The sequence below is a fragment of the Salvelinus fontinalis genome, chromosome 9 (genome assembly GCF_029448725.1).
Source record: "Salvelinus fontinalis isolate EN_2023a chromosome 9, ASM2944872v1, whole genome shotgun sequence".
NCBI lineage: Eukaryota > Metazoa > Chordata > Actinopteri > Salmoniformes > Salmonidae > Salvelinus > Salvelinus fontinalis.
In genome coordinates this window covers 6,352,739-6,371,956 of record NC_074673.1, presented here as the reverse complement: position 1 = coordinate 6,371,956, position 19,218 = coordinate 6,352,739, and the positions used below count along the sequence as shown (strand labels likewise).

The 19,218-nt window shown below is 41.9% G+C and overlaps 1 protein-coding gene across 12 annotated transcripts in view; it reads right to left on the bottom strand.

The window, feature by feature from the left end:
• The window catches only part of LOC129861971 (pleckstrin homology domain-containing family A member 5-like), a 260,961-nt gene extending 244,808 nt beyond the window's left edge, over positions 1-16,153 (bottom strand). For 9 of the 12 annotated variants that reach the window (XM_055933206.1, XM_055933212.1, XM_055933207.1 and 6 more), the window contains exons 1-3: positions 16,024-16,153; positions 15,840-15,916; positions 14,267-14,324 (exon numbers count right to left, since the gene is read on the bottom strand). In XM_055933206.1, the coding sequence (XP_055789181.1) occupies positions 14,267-14,324; positions 15,840-15,916; positions 16,024-16,115 (227 nt within the window). In that variant the 5' untranslated portion in view covers positions 16,116-16,153. The remainder of the gene's footprint in view (positions 1-14,266; positions 14,325-15,839; positions 15,917-16,023) is intronic. The other 3 variants (XM_055933215.1, XM_055933216.1, XM_055933220.1) reach the window with 1 other exon arrangement.
• Positions 16,154-19,218: the final 3,065 nt, after the last annotated feature.

Genomic DNA, 19,218 nt, shown 5'->3' with positions numbered 1-19,218 from the left:
ATACTGAACCACTATCTATATACTGAACCACTATCTATATACTGAACCACTATCTATATACTGAACCACTATCTAGGTCTATATACTGAACCACGATCTAGGCCTATATACTGAACCACTATCTAGGTCTATATACTGAACCACTATCTATATACTGAACCACTATCTAGGCCTATATACTGAACCACTATCTAGGTCTATATACTGAACCACTATCTATATACTGAACCACTATCTAGGCCTATATACTGAACCACTATCTAGGTCTATATACTGAACCACTATCTATATACTGAACCACTATCTAGGCCTATATACTGAACCACTATCTAGGTCTATATACTGAACCACTATCTATATACTGAACCACTATCTATGTCTATATACTGAACCACTATCTATATACTGAACCACTATCTAGGTCTATATACTGAACCACTATCTATATACTGAACCACTATCTAGGTCTATATACTGAACCCCTATCTAGGACTATATACTGAACCCCTATCTAGGACTATATACTGAACCACTATCTAGGCCTATATACTGAACCACTATCTAGGTCTAAATACTGAACCACTATCTATATACTGAATCACTATCTAGGTCTATATACTGAACCACTATCTAGGTCTATATACTGAACCACTATCTAGGTCTATATACTGAACCACTATCTAGGTCTATATACTGAACCACTATCTAGGACTATATACTGAACCACTATCTAGGACTATATACTGAACCCCTATCTAGGTCTATATACTGAACCCCTATCTAGGTCTATATACTGAACCCCTATCTAGGACTATATACTGAACCCCTATCTAGGACTATATACTGAACCACTATCTAGGTCTATATACTGAACCACTATCTAGGACTATATACTGAACCACTATCTAGGACTATATACTGAACCACTATCTAGGACTATATACTGAACCACTATCTAGGACTATATACTGAACCACTATCTAGGACTATATACTGAACCACTATCTAGGACTATATACTGAACCCCTATCTAGGCCTATATACTGAACCCCTATCTAGGCCTATATACTGAACCACTATCTAGGACTATATACTGAACCACTATCTAGGACTATATACTGAACCACTATCTAGGACTATATACTGAACCACTATCTAGGACTATATACTGAACCACTATCTAGGACTATATACTGAACCACTATCTAGGACTATATACTGAACCACTATCTAGGACTATATACTGAACCACTATCTAGGACTATATACTGAACCACTATCTAGGACTATATACTGAACCACTATCTAGGCCTATATACTGAACCACTATCTAGGCCTATATACTGAACCACTATCTAGGCCTATATACTGAACCACTATCTAGGCCTATATACTGAACCACTATCTAGGCCTATATACTGAACCACTATCTATATACTGAACCACTATCTATATACTGAACCCCTATCTAGGTCTATATACTGAACTACTATCTAGGCCTATATACTGAACCACTATCTATATACTGAACCACTATCTATATACTGAACCACTATCTAGGTCTATATACTGAACCCCTATCTAGGACTATATACTGAACCCCTATCTAGGACTATATACTGAACCACTATCTATATACTGAACCCCTATCTAGGTCTATATACTGAACCCCTATCTAGGTCTATATACTGAACCCCTATCTAGGACTATATACTGAACCCCTATCTAGGACTATATACTGAACCACTATCTATATACTGAACCCCTATCTAGGTCTATATACTGAACCCCTATCTAGGTCTATATACTGAACCCCTATCTAGGACTATATACTGAACCCCTATCTAGGACTATATACTGAACCACTATCTAGGACTATATACTGAACCACTATCTAGGACTATATACTAGGATGAACATTCAGAATACATTCTGTGCATCTTTCCTGAGCACGTACTCAAAAAGCATCTTGGAGTAGGATCAGGGGCCTACTATGTATCAAGCCTCTCAGAGTGGGAGTGCTGATTTAACATCAGTTTTACTTTTATATCATAATGAAAAGCATTACATGGAAAGGAAGGACCTGATCCTAGATCAGCATTCCTACCCTGAGATGTTTGTTACATATGGCCCCAGGTCCCGCTCCATATAAATCACAATCAGTATGATCTAAAGCCAAAACTGAGACTCTTTGTGAGTATGGGTTTTAATGTAATAATTATTTACTGGGTGTTTATGTGTGTCCTATTTCACAATGTACATGTGTGAATTGGAAATGTGTTCTTCTTTGCATAGCCCAAGTCCCAGAGACACCCTCGGAGAGTTGGGTCACCATTGTCCAGGCATGTCGGCAGATTCTTAACCTTGTCGGCTCTGGGATTCAAACTAGTGACCTTTCGGTTACTCGCCCAACACTCTAACCGCTACCTTGTCACACAGGCCACACACAGGCTTACTTCTCTCTTTCTCGCTCGCACGCACGCACGCACACACACACACACGCACACGCACGTTTCAGTGGTTGCCAGATGGCTGTGACCCCACAGAGACTGAAAAGCATGAGAGAGCAGGGGGTGTGGTTTGAATAAGCAGCTCAAAGCTCACTGATTGACTGTATCCTGAAGCCCAGGCCGTCAGCAATAGCATCCAGACTCAAAGCCAAAGGAAAGAGGGTTTTGATGAGACTATAGCAGAGAGAAACAGAGACGACCACGAACAACTGAGCCAGTTCCAATAGTACTATTTCCCTTTTCCTGAGTTGTGTGTTCGTCGGCAGCAACAACGGTCCGTCGGCAGCAACAACGGTCCGTCAGGAACCACAGATCGTCAGGAACCACAGATCGTCAGGAACAACAGATCGTCAGGAACAACAGATCGTCAGGAACCACAGATCTTCAGGAACCACAGATCGTCAGGAACAACAGATCGTCAGGAACTGCTCCCTGCCAAGGACAGCGTAAACACTCCCCCAGTCCTTTGCAGTCAGTGCCGTTTGAATACAGCAAAGTCATAACTCCCTTGTGTGCATGCGTGTGCTTTTTAAAGCTGAAATCCTTAATGGTGAAACTGCCTCGTCCGTTGGAATTTCACAACAACAAAGCAGTTACTGCAAACAACGAACACTGTATTTTTTTTACCCCCCTCGGACATCTTTGCAATAGCACTCCCTGTGGCTTTGGATCAAGGCATCAGGTAAGTGTCATGTCATAGGGACAGACCTGGGCTGCTTTACATCCCTGTGTGTGATGAATCCAGACATCCTCCCACCACTTCCTGCTCTCTCTGAGGCCAGACAGGTAGAGCCAGCACAGGTCTCTGCTGCTACAGCTCAGACACACTGACAGAAACAGAGAGAGACACACAAACCAATCCCCGTCCACTGTTCCCCGGGCGCCGAAGACGTGGATGTCGATTATGGCAGCCCCCCCCCCCCCCCGTACCTCTCTGATTCAGAGGGGTTGGGTTAAATGCGGAAGACACGTTTCAGTTGAATTCATTCAGTAGGACAACTGACTAGGAATCCCCCTTTCCCTCAGACTGAAATGAGATCGGTGTCTGCCTGGCGACCCATTCATTCATTCCACAGGTCGTCTGTCTGCCAGCCAGACTGTCATCCCATTGCAGTGAGAGTTCCTGTGACTCGGGAATTCTCTTCAATTTATAGCTACTAGTGTCACTCATCAAAATGAAAAAAACACAAATCCAACCTCCGCTCAGAGACTGCGACATTTTGCTCGTCGCCCTCCGCTCTCCTCCTGCAGATGTCAGAAAAGCCTCGTAATGAGTAACACAGCAGCCGTACAGAAGAACGGCATCGTGGTAGTGATGGCGACTGGGGTGTTCAGATTTGCCTCTCTAATACACACTATGCTTACCTCTAAAATCAGGAACTATTTTGTGAAATGATAGTAGGCCTAACACTTAAACAACTCCGTGACAAAGGTCAAAATGATTAGTAGTGATGGGGCAACAACAACAACAACAAATCGTTACAGTTACATAATCGAGATATTAATTTTGATGATTTATCGTCATGTATTGACAATATCGCAATAATATTTTTGCTCTAGTTTGCTGTACCTGTACCAAAACTCCAGTATTTTTCCTTCATAGCTTGTTCTCCATCTTCTTTTTAAATAGGGAGACAATTTGTTTTCAGCACATTTATTTACATGACTGATCAAAACTACTTGTTTTCTTCATGTCTCTGTCTTGTCCCTCTGCAGCAGACATATGGTGAGTAATGTGTTTGGAACATCGAATCGTAATAAAAATCACAGTATCGAATCACAATACATATAGAATAATAGTATCTTGATAATAACAAGTTTTGTAATATCATATTGTGAAGCCCCTGGCAATTCCCAGCACTAACGCTTACTAGATTAAACATGAGAAATACACACCAGCCATCCAGAACCACAATCCTTTGCTGCAGCAGCAGTGAGCAGCACAATAGGTTTAAATAACATGCGTGCAAGCCAAAGAGCCAGTGAGCAGTAGTCTCATCCTAATAGATTATCGATACAGCGACCAGCACTACAAAGTCATCAAAACTTAAATTATCCACAAGCGGCAGTCGGAGAAAGAAATATTGATCCATCTAACAGAGGCAGAATTACAAATATCAAGAGCCCTACTTGAAGGGACACATGTCACAAATGGCCGCATAGTCCTTATGTACGTAGTGCATTATTTTAGACCAGGTCCAGTGGTGTAAGAAATAGGGTGCTGTTTGGAACACATCATATTCAAGTGTACAGTCAAGAGAGTGGGATTTCAAAGCACAGCTGGAGCTCGAGACACCAAACATGGCTATAGATCCACTGGGGAGACTTTAGTCAATACTGGCCAGATTTCAGTTGACGTGCTCTGTTCTGTGGGATGAATGAATAATGCAACAGTGAAAACGAAGCGACTTTAATGAATGGTGGTTTGAATGGTTGTGGACTGGGCTGGGCTGGCGGTGGTGTAGACGAGTCAAAATATTTATCGTGCTTCATGTTTACTTTTCAGAGAAGCTATGTACTACACTGATACCCTCAAAGGAAAGTTTGTAGGTCTCTAATGTCATTTCAAAGCGTCAGAGACAGTCGACACCAGAGAGAGGAAGGGGGAGAGAGAGAGAGCGAGAGAGAGGAAGAGAGAGGGAAGAATGGAAAGAGAGAGGGAAAGAGAGAGAGAGATAGAGAGTTTGACAGTTTAATTAGGGTCATAATTCATCCCCATAACATCATTAAAACCTTTTACATGCACAATACACACACACATTTACATATTAGTAATTTTACAGACACTCTTATCCAGAGACTTATAGGTGCAATTATGGATAAGTGCCTTGCTCAAAGTAACACAGATAGTCGGCTTCGGGATTGAAACCAGCGACCTTTCGATTACTGGCACAAAGCTCTTGACCGCTAGGCTATCTGACACACAGACACACACACACACAGACACACACACACACACAGTGAGAGAAAAAGGCTATTCAGAATACTGCTGGGAAGGGCATTCTGCCTGACAGGCCAGAGAGAAAAGCAGCGTAGAGATAACAGTCACAGACTGCCTGCATCCAAAGTGACACCCTATTTACGACATAGTGTACTCCCTTTGACCAGAGCCCTATGGTGTCTAGTGCACTATATAGGGAACACGGTGCCAGTTGAGACACACCCAGTCTTAACCCTATCAGTCCCGAGACCCCAGAAAAAAAAATATTTTCATTTATCTGCATGTCCAGCCTTTATATTGAGCCTCACAATGAAGTGTTTTACCATTTCATTTAAAGGACAACCAGGGCTACAAGTAGAACACAAAACTATTGGACATAAACTGTTGCATTCATGAGTTTTACTGACAAATGGCAATAAAAAATAAGGTCCGCCAAAACAATAACTTGATAAAAATGTATGAATGGTGAACTTACTAAATGACTGAAGAGTTTGACTGTGTAATATTAGGTTGCTTCTTGTGTAAATATTTTCCATCTGGATTTTAATGATTTGTATGCTGTAATAAGTACAGAAATGGTTTGCTCAGTGGGTAATGAATATACAACTAATCAGCGACAACTGTGTGGCGTTTGGAGTTTGAGACAGCAACTATGTGAGCTTATTGCAGTATTATAGACACCATGTCCTGGGATTTACTGTGGTCTTCTATGTAGAAGAACCCCTTACAGTATTATAGACACTATGTCCTAGGATTTCCTATGGTCTTCTATGTAGAAGAACCCCTTACAGTATTATAGACACTATGTCCTAGGATTTCCTATGATCTTCTATGTAGAAGAACCCCTTACAGTATTATAGACACCATGTCCTGGGATTTACTATGGTCTTCTATGTAGAAGAACCCCTTACCTTCTACCGACGCTTGTGTAGCTTGTGAGGTCATAGAGCAACACGTGTTACATGTACATGTGAGAGTCTCAGCTTTCAATCGTTTGTCCAAATCGCACCGTCGTCGCGTGAGACTCATTGGGTTCATTTACCAGCACGCGATGCTGCCTGTGGAGAGACACGCCCTCTCTATTTTTCTCTACTTGTATTTGTTCAAACTCATTGGTTTAACAATTAGGTCAAGTTTCCCTGACCTCTCGATTGGCTGAAGGAAACAGCACATAGATAAGCACAGTCCCTCCCATAAACTGGGAATGTTGATATGGTTAGTTCAGTGCACCTGTCCTCTTGACAGCAATTGATTAGAAAGACTCTTCTTTCCAAGTGACCCAACAAACGTGTCACCAACAACACAGTAGTAAAGTAGTAAAAAAAATCTCTACTTGAATGACGTTTCTACGTGTAGCCTACCAAATCAACATGTTTCTAGTTCACTCATTTACAGATCCTCATTCATTCATTCATTCATTCATGACCTCATTCAACTGGCAGCAGTTGACTAGGCCTCCCTCTTGCTCTCTCTCTCGCTCTAAACTAAAAAAGGGTTTCAGGCCGTGTTGGCACCCTGCCGCCCGCCAATTACCCAGAAACTAGTCGTTGGCACTATTACACACACACACAAACTCCACCCGCTACAGACAGACAAAAAGTGATTCGATTAACATCTACAGTGACCTTCACTCATTCAGAGCCCCACAAAAGTATAAACTAATCAAATCTACCTCCCTCCTCCCAGGCAATGCCCCCCCCCCCCCTTATCAAAACACACTCACACAAAAGAGACTCAACACAATCTCACCCACCGTCCGTCCAACCGGCTGTGCACACACGCACACACCAACAAAGAAGAGAACGCTAAGTCAGCACAAACTGTGACCTGACAGTTACAGCCGAGCCATACAGCACCTCCTCTCATTTCAGCAAGTGTACCAGTAGTAACAGAGATCTCTAAACTTAGTGAATCAAACAGCGAGGAGGAAGAACTGCGCTGCTTGAGGGGTGGGGGGGGGGGGGCTTGGTGTGTGGGGGAAGCAGATGCAAGAGGAGAGCGGGAAAGACGACAAACGGAGTGAACTATAAAAAACGGCATTTCAAAATATTGCATGCGATATGGATCTCTTACGATATGGATATTGCACGTGTCATTTTTGTGATTTAGATCAGCCCTAGGTGATTTAGATCGGCCCTAGGTGATTTAGATCGGCCCTAGGTGATTTAGATGTGAATTAGATCGGCCCTATGTGATTTAGATGTGAATTAGATCGGCCCTAGGTGATTTAGATGTGAATTAGATCGGCCAGAAGGTGATTTAGATGTGAAATAGATCAGCCAGAAGGTGATTTAGATGTGAATTGGATCAGCCAAAGGGTGATTTAGATGTGAATTAGATCAGCCAAAGGGTGATTTAGATGTGAATTAGATCAGCCCTGGGTGATTTAGATGTGAATTAGATCAGCCCTGGGTGATTTAGATGTGAATTAGATCAGCCAAAAGGTGATTTAGATGTGAATTAGATCAGCACTATGTGAATTAGATCAGCCCTGGGTGATTTAGATGTGAATTAGATCAGCCCTGGGTGAATTAGATGTGAATTAGATCAGCCCTGGGCGATTTAGATGTGAATTAGATCGGCCCTGGGCGATTTAGATGTGAATTAGATCGGCCCTAGGCGATTTAGATGTGAATTTGATCGGCCCTAGGCGATTTAGATGTGAATTTGATCGACCCTAGGCGATTTAGATGTGAATTTGATCGGCCCTAGGCGATTTAGATGTGAAATAGATCAGCCAGAAGGTGATTTAGATGTGAATTAGATCAGCACTATGTGAATTAGATCAGCCCTGGGTGAATTAGATGTGAATTAGATCAGCCCTGGGTGAATTAGATGTGAATTAGATCAGCCCTGGGTGATTTAGATGTGAATTAGATCGGCCCTGGGTGATTTAGATGTGAATTAGATCGGCCCTGGGTGATCTAGATGTGAATTTGATCGGCCCTGGGTGATCTAGATGTGAATTTGATCGGCCCTAGGTGATTTAGATGTGAATTAGATCGGCCCTAGGTGATTTAGATGTGAATTAGATCGGCCCTAGGTGATTTAGATGTGAATTAGATCGGCCCTAGGTGATTTAGATGTGAATTAGATCGGCCCTAGGTGATTTAGATGTGAATTAGATCGGCCCTAGGTGATTTAGATGTGAATTAGATCGGCCCTAGGTGATTTAGATGTGAATTAGATCGGCCCTAGGTGATTTAGATGTGAATTAGATCGGCCCTAGGTGATTTAGATGTGAATTAGATCGGCCCTAGGTGATTTAGATGTGAATTAGATCGGCCCTAGGTGATTTAGATGTGAATTAGATCGGCCCTAGGTGATTTAGATGTGAAATAGATCAGCCAGAAGGTGATTTATATGTGAAATAGATCAGCCAAAATGTGATTTAGATGTGAATTAGATCAGCCAAAAGGTGATTTAGATGTGAATTAGATCAGCACTATGTGAATTAGATCAGCCCTGGGTGAATTAGATGTGAATTAGATCGGCCCTGGGTGATTTAGATGTGAATTAGATCGGCCCTGGGTGATCTAGATGTGAATTTGATCGGCCCTGGGTGATTTAGATGTGAATTTGATCGGCCCTGGGTGATTTAGATGTGAATTAGGTCGGCCCTGGGTGATTTAGATGTGAATTAGATCGGCCCTGGGTGATTTAGATGTGAATTAGATCGGCCCTAGGTGATTTAGATGTGAATTAGATCGGCCCTAGGTGATTTAGATGTGAATTAGATCGGCCCTAGGTGATTTAGATGTGAAATAGATCAGCCAGAAGGTGATTTATATGTGAAATAGATCAGCCAAAATGTGATTTAGATGTGAATTAGATCAGCCAAAAGGTGATTTAGATGTGAATTAGATCGGCCCTAGGTGATTTAGATGTGAATTAGATCGGCCCTAGGTGATTTAGATGTGAAATAGATCAGCCAGAAGGTGATTTATATGTGAAATAGATCAGCCAAAATGTGATTTAGATGTGAATTAGATCAGCCAAAAGGTGATTTAGATGTGAATTAGATCAGCCAAAAGGTGATTTAGATGTGAATTAGATCAGCACTATGCGAATTAGATCAGCCCTGGGTGAATTAGATGTGAATTAGATCAGCCCTGGGTGAATTAGATGTGAATTAGATCAGCCCTGGGTGATTTAGATGTGAATTAGATCAGCCCTGGGTGATTTAGATGAGCCCTAGGTGAATTAGATCAGCCCTGGGTGAATTAGATCAGCCCTAGGTGAATTAGATCAGCCCTAGGTGAATTAGATCAGCCCTAGGTGAATTAGATCAGCCCTAGGTGAATTAGATCAGCCCTAGGTCAGATGCGTTCAGTTTGGGTTTACTTTCCTCTTGCTCGTTTTCTCTTCCCTCAACATACTTTTCTCTCAGCCAATGTGTCATAGCCTGAAGACTTACTGTCTGGCGTACTTCCATTATTTACATTTGGTCTTGTTAATAAACACGTTATATAAAGGAAAAGTATTCATTCAAATCGAATGTATTTGTCAAATGCTTCGTTAACTACAGGTGCAGACTGTGATTGTGCTTTGCTGGTGACACCGTCTGTGATTTGTTTAGAATTCAAGGAACACTTAACCAGCATGGCTACCACAGCATTCTGCAGTGATACACCATCCCATCTGGTTTGCGCTTAGTGGGACTATCATTTGTTTTTTAACAGGACAATGACCCAACACACCTCCAGGCTGTGTAAGGGCTATTTGATCAAGAAGGAGAGTGATGGAGTGCTGCATCAGATGACCTAGCCACCACAATCACCTGACCTCAACCCAATTGGGATAGTTTGGGATGAGTTGGACCTCAGAGTGAAGGAAAAGCAGCCAACAAGTGCTCAGCATATGTGGGAACTGCTTCAAGACTGTTGGAAAAGAATTCCAGGCGAAGCTGGTTGAGAGAATGCCAAGAGTGGGCAAAGCTGTCATCAAGGCAAAGGGTGGCTACTTTGAAGAATCTCAAATATAAAATATATTTAGATTTTTTTTAACACTTTGGTGTTTTTGGTTACTATATGATTCCATATTTGTTATTTTGATGTCTTCACTATTATTCTACAATGTAGAAAATAGTAAAAAAATGTAAGAAAAACCTTTGAATGAGTAGGTGTGTCCAAACTTTTGACTGGTACTGTATATTATTTATGTCTTTGTCAACCACAACTCAGAGAAACATAGGATATTACAGTTCTTTAGGTACGGTTGATAGGATAGTCTCGAACGGAGCTTATCCAGTTTATTCTCCAGTGAATGTACATTCTCCAATAGAACGGAGAGTAGAGGCAGTTTATTAACTCAACGACGTAGTCTCGTCAGGGAGCCCACTCGTTTGCAAGGTCTCTTCCTCTATCGAGTCTCAGGGATTAGGGCCTGGTCCGGAAATGAGCAGAACATCCACAGCTGCCGACTCATTGAAGTAAAAAAAAATCTTCATCCAAATCGAGGTTAGTGATCGCTATACTGATGTCCAGAAGCTGTTTTCGGGTCATAGGAAATGATGACGGAAATTGTATGTAATTTTCTATTCATTTTTGAAACACACTAAATAGCAGAATTGGTCAGGAGCTTGTAAGGACAGCAGCTATCCACTGGAGCACCATCATTCGCCCTGTATTTTCTGTGTACGTAAACAATATTTATCTAGGAAAGTAGACTACAATCTCACCACATAAGTAGCCATGTTAGGAGTGTTGCCACAAACAGCCTTCAATTAATGAGACACACATCCATCTGTTTTACACTAGTTGGTTAGCCTAGTAGTCTATGCTGGAAATATCAAATAACTGCCTCTCTGTTCTAACGCCGCCTCCTCCTCTGGCAGCCGTCCATTTGCATTGTGGGTAATTCATGAGGAAATACAAGACAGGAGAGAACGGCTGAAGTATTGGATGTGAGAAAACAAGATTCCGTTCCTCTTTTTTCAATCTCTTATCTAGAAGCATCCATTTATTCTGGAAGGTTGGTTAGAGTAGTAGTAGTAGTGTTAGGGTACTGCGATCCATAGCTCACACAAGCAGGGAGTGACCCAAATAAGCTCAGTCTTCTATCTCCAAGACATCTCCCTTGGAAAGACAGGGAGACAATAGTGTATACTGTCTCCTTTGTAACAAACTCTGTACAATGAATCAGTGCAGTCTACAACGATAATCTCTGATTCTGTATGAGACTGCCATGGAGCAGGAGGAAAGAGAAGCAAAAACACACACAGCACAACGAAAGGAGCACAGATCAAATGTAGACAAAAACATTACATGTGAAAGATGATGTCTGTCCTTATGACCATGTAGGCATATTTCTGACTATCAGAACGCCACAGAGCAGGACCTCCTGAGTGGCGCAGTGATCTAAGGCATAGCATCGCAGTGCTTGAGGCATCACTACAGACCCGGGTTCGAACCCAGTCTGTGTCACAGCCGGCCGTGCCCGGGAGACCCATGAGGTGGTGCACAATTGGCCCAGCGTTGTCCGGGTTAGGGGAGGGTTTGGCTGGCCGGGATCTCTTTGTCCCATCGCACTCTAGTGACTCCTTGTGGCGGGCCGGGCACCTGCAACCTGACTTTGGTCGTCAGCTGGAAGGTGTTTCCTCCGACACATTGGTGCCGCTGGCTCCAGGGTTAAGCAAGCAGTGCAGCTTGGCAGGGTCGTGGCTCTCGACCTTCGCCTCTCCCGAGTCAGAAGGGAAGTTGCAGCGATGGGACAAGACTGTAACTACCAATTGGATATCACAAAATTGGGGAGAAAAAGGGGTAAAAGTACAAAAATATTTAAATAAAAAAATAAGGAATGCCACGGAGCAACAGGGGGAGCAGTAACGCCATTAAATTATGTAAAATATGATGCTGGAGATGACATCACCGTCTTTGACTGCTCTGATTCCATATAAGGAAGCCATGAAGCAAGATAAAGAGAACAAGATAGACACAGACTGTCATAAAACAAAAGGAAGGAGACAGGTCAGGGAGGGGAGATAAAAATTCATTATGGGAAATATGATGCCCGAAAGACATCACTTTGACCTCTCTCAAGGTTTAACCTGGTCCTCACACCATCAATGTAGTTCAATGGGATCCTCTTTCACTCCAAACACACAGGGCAACATGTAAAAGAAGAGAAAATCCTGTTTGTATGTCTTATTGGACAAGAGAGAGACATCCGCTGCATTCCCTTATTTACTCACAGTGACACATGCATACACACACACACACACACACACACACACGCACACACACACTAAGATTCTGACGAAAGGAGAGGATTTATGCCATTGCCTACTCAATACATGACTCATGTGTTGTGACATAGCCTAGATTGCAGGAATTTTGTGCACAAGGTTTAGGCTATGACATCACTTATGACACCCTCAGTCATAACCAGTGTCGTTATAAACACTTCATAGTTCATCTTAGAAGGGAAAACATGGCATGTGTTAAGCTTAACATTGCTTTCCAACAGGGCACCATATGAATGAGAAATTGATTTGAAAGGAGACAAAATGCCATTTCCACAGCCTACCTGTCTATTTGTACAAAGACACACTGACTGACACACACACACAGCTCTCTTAAAGACGGTGTAATAATTAACTTTGCTGATAAACCATGCAAATAAAAGAGTAAAGGTTCCCAGCTATGACAGAAGAGCCATTGATTCCCTGATATGTTGTTCTTACAAGGCAAGGCCTGGCCAGGTTAGGTTAGGATTTACCAGAGCCATAGGCTCTATGTTGTTCTTAAAAGGCATGGCCAGGTTAGGATTTACCAGAGCCATAGGCTCTATGTGGTTCTTACAAGGCCTGGCCAGGTTAGATTGGGATTTACCAGAGCTATTGATATTGGCTCTGGGTGACATTTGGAGCAACAACTGAAAAGCAATGTGTTCAAACAAAGCATAAACAGAGGTTTGCTGATATAATGTGAGAGTAACGAAACACATTTCATCCCAGCTTGGATAAGAAGGGAAAAGGTACTTAACTGAGGGAGAGGTCGACTGACGTTGGATACTGACTGAGGGAGAGGTCGGCTAACGTTGGATACTGACTGAGGGAGAGGTCGGCTGACGTTGGATACTGACTGAGGGAGAGGTCGGCTGACGGTGGATACTGACTGAGGGAGAGGTCGGCTGACGTTGGATACTGACTGAGGGAGAGGTCGGCTGACGTTGGATACTGACTGAGGGAGAGGTCGGCTGACGTTGGATACTGACTGAGGGAGAGGTCGGCTGACGTTGGATACTGACAGAGAGAGGTCGGCTGACGTTGGATACTGACCGAGGGAGAGGTCGGCTGACGGTGAATACTGACCGAGGGAGAGGTCGGCTGACTGTGGATATTGACTGAGGGAGAGGTCGGCTGACTGTGGATACTGACTGAGGGAGAGGTCGGCTGACGTTGGATACTGACTGAGGGAGAGGTCGGCTGACGTTGGATACTGACTGAGGGAGAGGTCGGCTGACTGTGGATACTGACTGAGGGAGAGGTCGGCTGACTGTGGATACTGACTGAGGGAGAAGTCGGCTGACTGTGGATACTGACTGAGGGAGAGACAAAGCCCTAACAAGTGGGCTAAAGCCTGTTCAGAGAAAGGTCACTGAGACCCAACGTCTCACCACCTTGTTAGACAGTGACAGTGTGACTTGCTGTGAAGTGGGGGCAACCTTTACTTCATAAACGTAGAATAAAGAGGACACTTGGGTGGTTATGGGTGATACACTGCGTGTCCGTTGTTAATTCCAAGTGCATTGTCAACTGAAGACCTGCTGAATGTGAAAGAGAGGGAGGCTGTGATGTGAAATTCTGACTCACTTTATGAAGCATCGAGCCCCCTCGAATGAAAATCCCTCCTCCCATCCAGTCGGTAAATCTATAGGGAGAAACACACATAAACACAGCAGATAAACAAAGAGGCACAACAGACGGGACACACACACACACACACACACACACACACACACACACACACATCATCGGAGTCACGGAGTGTAAGCCAATGAACTAACAAGATGCCAGCTGTCAAAATGCATGCCATGCTTTGTAAGGGTGCAGCTAACCCTTGAGCATGACTATCAGTTCCATTAGATTACACACAGAGGGTCATTGGAGAAAGGTGTCGTCTGTACAGGGGTGTTTTCTTAAGATCCCCGATGCTAGGTCTGAACATTAACCGGCACGGGTTTGAAACCATCTTTCACATCAGCGAGAAATTATTTTCAAAAAGCAAAATGTTAAATTAATACACTTTTTTTTTTTTAATAGGGTTAGTTTTCCCACAGGGTCATATCGTCATGTTACAACGCGTGTTTATATAAGACAGACGGAAGACATTGCTAATTAGCTATTTAGTATGCTTCCGAACACACCGAACAACACAGTTGTCACTGAAAAAATACTGTTGGCTGCAACTGTGGTAAAGCCGGTTAAAACTGTATACAGTAAGTGTATACTTAGCATCTGATAAATTATTTTTGAATGTGATATGAAAGTAAAGGGTTTTTTATCTTTCTAGAACCGTATCGCAATTGAGAATCGATTCAGATAAGAGTATTTGGCTCTTTTGTCAGCCAGAGCCAGTCTACCTCAGAAAATAACATAGGAGAGTAAAGGTAAGAGTAGAGGTAAGAGTACATCTTGGGCTTAGGGCGCAGCCAGCTTCAAGTAAAAGCAAGCATGTGAGATCTGCAGTGCCATTGGGCTGACGAGTTGCCTGGTCACAAAATCGAATATGTTGCGCACTATTGTACAGTAAATTGACCGCAACACCACGAATCCTACCTGAAACGTTTACCTTTTATATATAGAAATGAGGAACTGTTGTCAATTCGGGGAAAAATAATCGACGTCTCTAAACTGGTCGCTAGTTTATGAATCAGTAGCGAATATCAAAGACACTGGTAATTCAGCTAACGTTAGTTAATAATGTGCAGCAGCTGCTGGCTAACTGTAAAATCACACAGCTAGCTACTGTAGCTAATTCTAAAATATATTGATTAGGTGTAAGGTGTAGCCAAATCTCGAGGGAGGGAAAAAATATATATATATAATTTGTCTGTTATTTGCCGAGGAAGTGTCGACAAAAAACAGTTGAGGCATAACTAAGCAATTTATATTTGACAAGTTTACCTTCGTTACCTGAGATGGCTAGCTAGCTAGCTAACATAATGACGAGTGTGATGCCAACTTCAGAACGTTTAACGGCCGTGTGGGAAAGACCACGGAACGACACCAAATCACACATTTTCACAGCACTCGAACCTAAACTCACATACATCAAAAATAACTAACCCATTTTGTCTCTCTGGTTCTATTTTGTTTGAAACCAAAAAAAAAAAAAAAAACATTGCTTGGTGGCATATGGACAGAAACTTGGTGACATCCTTACCTAGAGTTTTCCTGTGGCCAGTTATCACTGCCTCTCCACTGACTGGATGCAACCAGGTTGTACTCTTTGCTTCTTCGCTGTTGGTGAGAAAGGGAAAAGGTGAAAACGTATCGCATTTGGTGTGTATCCGAGTTTTAAAAAAAATTACAAATACAACCACGAATAATATCCAATAGAATATTACTTGATGAAGAAGACTCGTCCATCCCGAGTGACCCCATAACTCCACGAAGAAGGGAGACAAGAGATCCACTCCGGGTGTAGATCTGCCGCCATGGCTGGCTATAGCACGATTGAATCTCAGCGGCGGCGCGTCTCCGCTCTTGGAGCGCGTACACGGAAACCTTGGCAACGACGGAGTAGTGAGGCAAAAAAAAAAGTGAACCTAACCTCTGGGGGGCGGGAATGGTCGGATTTTCTTGGGAGTGTTAATGAGTAGGCATGCTATGGGTGTAATATATATATATATATATATATATATATATATTGTAACGACCCTGGTTTTATACCCTGGGTTTATAAACGCGGATGTAGACTCTGCCGCTTATAAACCCAGGGCCTTTACTATATATATATATATATAAATATACCTTCTATTTGACAAAGTCATGAAAAAAAGTGATGTTGACTAATGAGCATGTGGGCTTGACTTTGCAAGAACTTCAGTAACGCCTTTCCCATAGACTCTTATCCGCGCATATATTCAAATATAGTCCAGCCATGGTCGGTTTAAGAAATCATAGCCCCCCCGGCACACCCTCATTTTCTGTAAACAAATCCGTGCACGAAGATTCAATTCGATGCGTAGTCAATTTACTGTTAAAGCGAAGAAAACAATTTATAAAACCATAATAACGTTTGCAATGTGGCACAGTCTACAGTAGAAAACAGGTATTTTTAAGAATTTCACATATAGGGATTTTTTGTTTTAGTGTCGGAAGAAAATCTGACTTTTAAAAACGCAATTCTACCACCTTTACATGACAGAGGACATTAGCTAAATATTATTTTACAACACAAATGACCGAGGTGAGTTGCTACTCTGACTGACAAATTGGAATCAATCTGGTCTTAATTCAAACAGTAGCTCAGGCCAATGAAGCAACATGATATATATATATATCGTAGGCTACTAAATAACATTTCCAGTGGCACAGATAATTGTATGTGTGGGGTACAGAGACAAGGCAGTCATTCAAAAATCATGTTAAACAGTATTATTGCACACAGAGTTAGTCCATGCAACTTATTATGTGACTTGTTAAGCACATTTCTACTCCTGAACTTATTTAAGCTTGCCATAACAAAGGGCTTGAATACTTATTTCAGCGTTTCATTTTATTTGTATATATATATATATATATAAATACGTTCCTGACGTATATCTATATATATATTTTAAACATGATTCCACTTTGACATTATGGGGTATTGTGTGTAGGCCAGTGACACAAAAATCTCTATTTAATTCATTTTAAAATTCAGGCTGTAACAAAACAAAATTTGGAAAAAGCCAAAGGGGTGAATACTTTCTGAAGGCACCTTATGTCTCTATATTATGTGTGGGAAAACATGGGAACAGATTCCCAAAATTAAAATCACTTGGTGCTTATTTCCTGGTGTTTTTACAGTGAATTATGTCCATCAATAAAACATAAATAAAAAACGTTTTCGGACCGCAGGCGGCCAGTTGGGGAAGCCTGCCCTGTGTCATCATATTCATCATTAGGTGAGTCAGTGTGCCGTAAGGTCCCTCAGTCGAGCAGTGAATTTCAAACACAGATTCCACCACAAAGACAAGGGAGATTTCCCAATGCCTTGCAAAGAACGGCAGCTATTTTTTTTGTATTTTTACCCATCTAAAAAATTTTAAAAGCATTGAATATTCCTTTGAGCATGGTGAAGATATTAATTACACTTTGGATGGTGTATCAATACACCCAGTCACTACAAAGATACAGGCATCCTTCCTAACTCAGTTGCTAGAGAGGATGGAAACCCCTCAGGGATTTCACCATGAGGTCAGTGGTGGCTTTAGAACAGTTACAGAGTTTAACGGCTGTGATAGGAGATAACTGAGGATGGATCAACAACATTGTAGTTACTCCACAATATTAACCTAATTGACAGAGTGAAAAGAAGGAAGCCTTTACAGAATACAAATATTCCAAAATATGCATCCTGTTTGAAACAAATGTGGTAGAGCAGTGAACATTTTATCCTGATTACAAGATGTTATGTTTGGGGCAAATCCAGTACAACACATTACTGAGTACCACTCTCTCTATTTTCAAGCATAGTGGTGACTGCATCATGTTACGCATATGCTTGTAATCGTTAAGGACTGGGGATGGAGCTAAGCAGAGGCAAATCCAAGAGGAAAATCTGGTTCAGTCTGCTTTCCACCAGATACTGGGAGATGAATTCACCCTTCAGCAGGACAATAACCTAAAACAAGGCCAAATCTACTTTGGAGTTGCTTACCAAGAAGACAGTGAATATTCCTGAGTGTCCGAGTTACAGTTTTGACATAAATCTGCTTGAAAATATATGGCAAGACTTGAAAAGGACTGTCTAGCAATGATCAACAACCAATTTGACAGAGCTTGAAGAATTTTGAAAAGAATAATGGTAAAATGTTGCACATATCCACGTGTGGAAATCTCTCTAGCCAATGGGTGCTTCTTCAAAGTATTGACTCAGGGGTGTGAATACTTATGTAAATAAGATTTCTGTATTTAATGTTCAATACATATGCAACATTTCTCAAAACATGTTCTCACTTTGGTATTGTGTGTAGATGAGTGAGAGAAAAAAAGTACATTTAATCCATTTTGAATTCAGGTTGTAACACAACAAAATGTGGAATAAGTCAAGGGGTATGAATACTTTCTGAAGGCACTGTATGTGATTGTATACAAATGGAAGCAAGGTTTGAAATGATTATGATTTAGTCAAATATTATACAGTATCTGTTTGGGTTTCTTGCAGGCAATTTGCATTCTTTATATTCCGGCACCCTGACCATCCACTCAAGAAAGAAAATCATCCCGCAGCTGAATCTATTTAAGGATCCCTGCCATAGGCTACTCACGGTGATGGCCGATGTGCTCGTCGTGGCAATAGCCTAACCTAAGACAATCTCATTTGAAAAACAGTGTTGCTGTTAGTCAGCGGTGTAGTGGATGGTATACGCCATACAGTGGCTTGCAAAAGTATTCACCCCCTTGGCATTTTTCCTTTTTTGTTGCCTTACAACCTGGAATGTATCATTTTATTTACACAACATGCACAACACTTACAAGATGCAAAATATTTTTTATTGTGAAACAAACCAGAAATAAGACAAAAAAACGGAAAACTTGAGTGTACATAACTA